Raw genomic sequence first — 6,270 nt, 5'->3', positions numbered from 1 at the left:
AGAGCACATCGAGAGGTGTGTGTTTGCGTATGTATTTTCTTTCTTTACAGCTCCTTTAACACGCAGGCTGTAGCAAGGGTATGAGAGCTGCACCTGCTTTTGCAAAAGGAAGCAGCTTGGAGAATGGCAGCTTTAGAGCATCTTTGAGGGACCCAGACACCCTTCTGTCTCTTTTTCTTCCTCATGCCTCTTCCAACCTTTGAGAGAACCTAGATTTTTTCCCCCCTGCCTGAAGGATGGATTTCCTGGCAAATCGCAGCTTTAGCACAAACAACTCCATGCTAAATATTTCTAACCCAGGACGAAACTTTTCCTACAACGGTGAGTATGAAATGTGGGGGAAGATGCTGTAAGATTTGGAGATGCATAGTGACTCTTTCAGCTGCAACTTTCTGAGATCTGCAGGCACTAGGGATCTAATATGTGGGACTGAATGACAATTATAGATGACAAAATACTGCGCTGCCTTGATATAAAGAGACATAAATCTTTCGTCATTTAGCTTGGTTGCTCACCTTTCCTTCCAGTTCTTTTCTGAAGCCTTCAGCTTAAGAGATCAGAAGCACCAAGTTAGATTTTGCGACATACAAGCCAATCATGCAAACATACATGTCGGGAAATGGTAGTTGCATTTGAACAGCTATGTAATAGTATCATGGAATGTGCAGGATTGTTTTGATATGCGATTTTATGAATATACACAGTGCATGCCCCATTACTGCAATTCTATAGAGCGGTAGGACTGTCAAGGCAGGATTATGGGGCAGCCCAGTAAGAATGAGAAATTGGGCTGGTTTGACACATTACAACGCAGATGAACAAACCTTTCTGCTTAAACAATTCCACCCACCTCCTAAGACTATTCATCCCAGTGTCTAAAATCACCCTGCTCTATCAACAAGACATATATATGAATTTGCACTGTTGCTCTATTTCTGAGACATGCTTTTTCTTTCTGTAGAAGACATAAGCACCGTGCTGTTTTCTTAGAAAAATCAAGGAGGATGCTCTAACCCAGTGCCTTTGAAGCCTCTCGATGTGGGAAGCTTGGGATTTATTTCCCCAAATGTATCAGGGAGAACAAAGTAATATGTTTGTGTAGCTACAGTGGTTGCTTTCTTCGCTGGAAACTTGACAGGGGCTGGCACTGGACCATGGACCACCTCTTGAAGAAGCATCGCTCTAATTGGTCTCTTGTGTCCCCAAGTCTTTTCAGATAGCGCTCTGCCTTATACAGCTGTTTCTCCGCTTAGAACAAAACTGAAAGACAATTTGAGTCCCGCTGTTGCTTCTCTCCAGCAAGAGAACAAACAGGTGGAGTGGGTTCTTTATTTATGGAGTGGGTATTTATTTATTTACAGTATTTATATTCCACCCTTCTCACACCACAGAGGAGTCAGGGCGGATTACAATGCACACATACATGGCAAACATTCAATGCCATTTAGACATACAACATATATAGACAGACACAGAGGCATTTAACATTCCAGCTTTTCCAACTTTCACGAGGGTTCGATTCCCGCCGCAGGGGGAGCTGCCGCTTCACCATTCATTTGTGACACCAGGTCCTTTGATGGAGTACTTCCTCATTCCTCTGCATGCTTCTGGAAAGTTTTATGGCATCGTAAATTAGTTAAATTAGCCTCCCCGCATAAATCGGTATCTAAATTTCCTACTTGACAGATGCAATTGTCTTTCGGGCTGCTTAGGTCAACAGCAAGCTAGACTATTAATGGTCGGGAGCTCACTCCGACCCAGGCTGGCTTCGAACTCATGACCTCTCAGTCAGTAGAGATTTAATGCAGCTAGCTACTAACTAGCTGCACCACAGCCCAGCAATGACATGCTGAAACATACAATTATGGCATAAATCAGGAGGGAGACAGACTGTGGATGTTTAAGACCCACTTTGCTTCCTACATGAACTTCTCGGTCCACAAAGCAAAAGACAATGCAAGTAGCGCTTGTGTTTTTTTTTTTCATGTCAGTAGTGACCCAAGAAACTGCAAATCTCTTCTGATATGAGAGAATTGGCAGCCTGCAAAGACATTGCCTAGGGGATGTCCAGATGTTTTACGATCCTGTGGGAGGCTTCTCTCAAGTCCCCACATGGGAAGCTGGAGCTGACAGATAGGAGCTCACCCTGCTCCCTGGATTTGAACAGCTGACTTTTCGGTCAGCAGTCCTGCCAGCACAAGGGTTTAACCCATTGCACCACCTGGGGCTTCGTGACTTGCGGTTAACATTCACTGAGTAGCATTAAGGGAATGGATGCCTCTTAATGTCGGGCTCGGGCTGAAATACTTCTTTAAATATCACAAGTTGAGCAGGTAGTCATTTCATGCCAAAAATTACACTCTTAGATTTTCCTCCAAGTGTCTATTTTTAGGCAGTCCTATTGCGAAACAGGAAAGGGGAGCCTTTTTGAAATTCCTGTCATTAAAACAACAGATAGTTACAAACACTTGTTGATCACCAAGGAATTCAGCAGCAGAGCTGTTCCTACATTCTAGCTATTTATTTCCTAAGCCATGGTCCCCTTCACGAGATGCTCAAAAGACAAGCAACCTTTTCATAGTCCAGCATCCCTTATCGGGAAATCCAGAAACCAAAAGACTCCAAAATCTGAAATTGTCCAAATGAGTGGCTGAGACAGCAAGACTTTCTAATAGTTTAGAATGCGTGGAGTTTTCTGCACAAAACTACCAGAAGTAAAAATATTGTATAACATTATTTTCAGTCTTGGTCTATATAGGCATGGGCACCCTGTTTCGTTTTAAGTGGCTGAGGGGGAAAAGGAAGGGGCCTGAGGCTGTTAGGAATGGTGGGAGTTGAAGTCCAAAACACCTGGAGGGCCATAGTTTGCCCATGCCTGGTCTATATGGAAAATAAATACAGTTCATGTTAAGACTTGGGTCCCAGCTCCAAGATAGATCATACATATATGCATGATCCAACCCCCCCCCCCCCCCCCCACTCCAAAAAAATCTGAAATCCAAAACACTTCTGGTCCCAAGCATTTCAGAATAAGGGATATGCAATCTGTGTTTAAAACACTAAGAGATGGAAAGCAGGAGAGTACTGTAATTTTTTTACAGAGTATAGCAACCTTCGCAGGCAGCAGATGCATTTGGATAGTAGAGATGGAAGAGAACAACCTTTCCTGTTTCCCTAAACTAGTAATTCTACAGACGTCACATGCAACTCCTGGAACGATTCCATCAGCGTTGCCTCCAAAAAATCCTGCAAATCTCTTGGGAAGACAGGCGGACAAATGTCAGCGTGCTGGAAGAAGCAAAGACCACCAGCATTGAAGCGATGGTCCTCTGCCATCAACTCCGCTGGACTGGCCATGTTGTCTGGATGCCCGACCACCGTCTCCCAAAGCAGTTGCTCTATTCCGAACTCAAGAACGGAAAACGGAATGTTGGTGGACAGGAAAAGAGATTTAAAGACAGGCTCAAACAAACCTTTAAAACTCTGGCATAGACACTGAGAACTGAGAAGCCCTGGCCCTTGAGCGGTCCAGTTGGAGGTCAGCTGTGACCAGCAGTGCTGCGGAATTTGAAGAGGCATGAATGGAGGGCAAAAGAGAGAAACATGCCAAGAGGAAGGTGTGTCAAGCCAACCCTGACCAGGACCGCCTTCCACCTGGAAACTGATGCCTCACTGTGGGAGAAGATGCAGATCAAGAATAGAGCTCCACAGTCACCTGCAGACCCACTGCCAGGGTACTACACTTAGTATAGACACTGAGAACTGGGAAGCCCTGACCCTTGAGTGGTCCAGTTGGAGGTCAGCTGTGACCAGCAGTGCTGCAGAATTTGAAGAGGCATGAATGGAGGGCAAAAGAGAGAAACGTGCCAAGAGGAAGGCGTGTCAAGCCAACCCTGACCGGGACCGCCTTCCACCTGGAAACTGATGCCTCACTGTGGGAGAAGATGCAAATCAAGAATAGAGCTCCACAGTCACCTGCAGACCCACCGCCAGGGTACTACACTTGGAGGACCATCATCCACGGACTACGAGGGATCGCCTAACTAACTAATTCTTAACCTGTGGGCAGTGGACCACCAGTTGTCTCCAAGTACTAAAATATTCTCCACAGCCTCACTGTTACTACACCGTTGCAACAAGAGCGACTGGTCCCGCGAAACGCTCTTGTAGTGCCGAGGCAATAGGGATGTCGGAAGAGGAGAGGCTGACTACCCACCAGAGTCATTCCATGTGGCGGCTGGAAGCAGGGGCACCTTGGTGTCTTCCTGGAGTTATTTGGAGTGCTGATTCAGAAAATTGCATTGGATAGATCACATCAGCTCTAGATTATTAAATATGGTTTCCTGTGGACAAGCAGATAGCGACTACTGGATGGCATATGTTCTTTATCAGAAATTAGAGCTGATGTGGCCTGTCCAATGCAATTTTCTGAATCAGCACCCCAAATAACCAAACCAAATCTAAAGTTGACCAAAAACTGAGAAAAACTGATTCATAACCCTTCTGATACTAATGTTGGAGAGTGGTCCCTGGTCAAAATGGTCACTGGTCAAGTGGTTCCTGGTCAAAAAATGGTTGGGAACCACTGCTCTAAAGCAAGTGCAGTTAAAACTGAATCTGTTTTCTTCCCGGGAGCGTTAATATATTTTGGCTCAACCAATTAAATGACTTGGGCTGGTTCCAGTGTCCTAGGACTATTTATTGATATTGTTCTGAACTGCATGATCATAATTCAATATTACTTTGTATTTTCTCCATCTTTTCTTGGGTAGGTGATGCTCTCCACCCCTTGAGCTATTCTGCCTTTATCATGCCCACCCTCTTTGGCATCATTTGCCTCCTGGGCATCGTCGGCAACAGCCTGGTGATCTGCACTGTCTTTAAGAAGCCTAGCCCCAGCAGCAGCGTGCCGGACATCTTCATTGTCAATCTTTCCATGGTGGACCTCCTCTTCCTCCTTGGCATGCCCTTCCTCATTCACCAGCTGTTGGGCAATGGCGCCTGGCAGTTTGGGGAGACCATGTGCACCATCATCACCGCCTTGGATGCCAACAGCCAGTTCACCAGCACCTACATCCTCACGGCCATGTCCCTGGACCGCTATTTGGCCACCGTCTATCCTTTCGCCTCTGCTCGCTTCAGGAAGCCCCCAATTGCCATCTCGGTCATCTTTATACTCTGGGCCCTCTCCTTCCTCAGCATCACTCCTGTCTGGATGTACACAGAGCTCATCTCCCTGCCAGGAGGGCTTCTCGGCTGCGGGATTCGCCTGCCGGACCCTCAGCGAGACATCTACTGGTATACACTTTACCAGTTCTTCTTGGCTTTTGCCATCCCTTTTGCCCTCATCACAGTGGCCTACAGAAGGATATTGCTGAAGATGGCAAAGTCTTCACAAGCGCTGACCGGTCAGAGATGTAACAGCCTCCGGACCAAAAGAGTCACGCGGGTTGCCATCGCCATCTGCCTGACTTTCTTTGTTTGCTGGGCCCCCTTCCATGCTCTACAGCTAGTCCAGCTGGCCATGCAGCAACCCACCTTTGCTTTCTATTATGCCTACAATGTGGCCATCAGCTTGGGCTATGCCAACAGCTGCTTGAATCCATTCATTTACATCTTGCTAGGACAGAGGTTCCCCAGGAGGATCGTTGTCTCTGTGAGGCCAGTGGATGTCAGAGAGGATCCCTCACAAAACAGGGTCAAAAGTCCTCGAGGGGAAGCCAGTGAATCTGGGCAGCCCCTGTTGCACTTGGTCTCTGTTGGAGCCAGATGAAGATGACAGAGGGGTGCATACGCTGTGCATGCTTTGGTTAGTTTGCCACAGGAAAGAACAGTCCACCGATCATTGTGTTGAACTTCCTAGCTCTGAATGAAGGCAGCTATGAGCAGATGCAGCCGAGGCAGATCTATGAGATGAGCTCTGGCTCAGTCCAAGCAAGTGGGCACCATGGAGATGCCGCCATCATTTGCAGAGCAATGGCAAAACAAACAGAAGTGGAGAAAGAACCTTTCACAAAGGCTGAAATAGGAAACAAAGCAAGTGTCTGGATTACGCAACTATTCAGTGACAGAGTAGATTTCCCCTGGCATTATGTCCAGTCATGTCTGACTCTAGAGGTTGGTGATCATCTCCATTTCTAAGCTGGAGAGCCGGCGTTGTCTATAGACACCCCCAAGGTCATGTGGCCGGCATGACTGCATGGAGCGCTGTTACACATTACTCCTCAACAAACTTGTGTATGTTCTTGACCTGTTTAGATTCCAGACCTT

At 46.7% G+C, this 6,270-nt stretch overlaps 1 protein-coding gene across 1 annotated transcript; it reads left to right on the top strand.

The window, feature by feature from the left end:
* On the top strand, window positions 1-6,270 carry LOC132780693 (melanin-concentrating hormone receptor 1-like). The gene is made up of 2 exons (XM_060784426.2): window positions 1-321; window positions 4,773-6,270. Exons 1-2 carry the CDS (start codon window positions 237-239, stop codon window positions 5,771-5,773), a joined length of 1,086 nt encoding a protein of 361 aa, XP_060640409.2. The 5' UTR covers window positions 1-236; the 3' UTR covers window positions 5,774-6,270.

The sequence above is a fragment of the Anolis sagrei genome, chromosome Y, assembly GCF_037176765.1.
Source record: "Anolis sagrei isolate rAnoSag1 chromosome Y, rAnoSag1.mat, whole genome shotgun sequence".
Taxonomy (NCBI): Eukaryota; Metazoa; Chordata; class Lepidosauria; order Squamata; family Dactyloidae; genus Anolis; species Anolis sagrei.
This window is presented reverse-complemented; position numbering and strand designations above follow the sequence as displayed.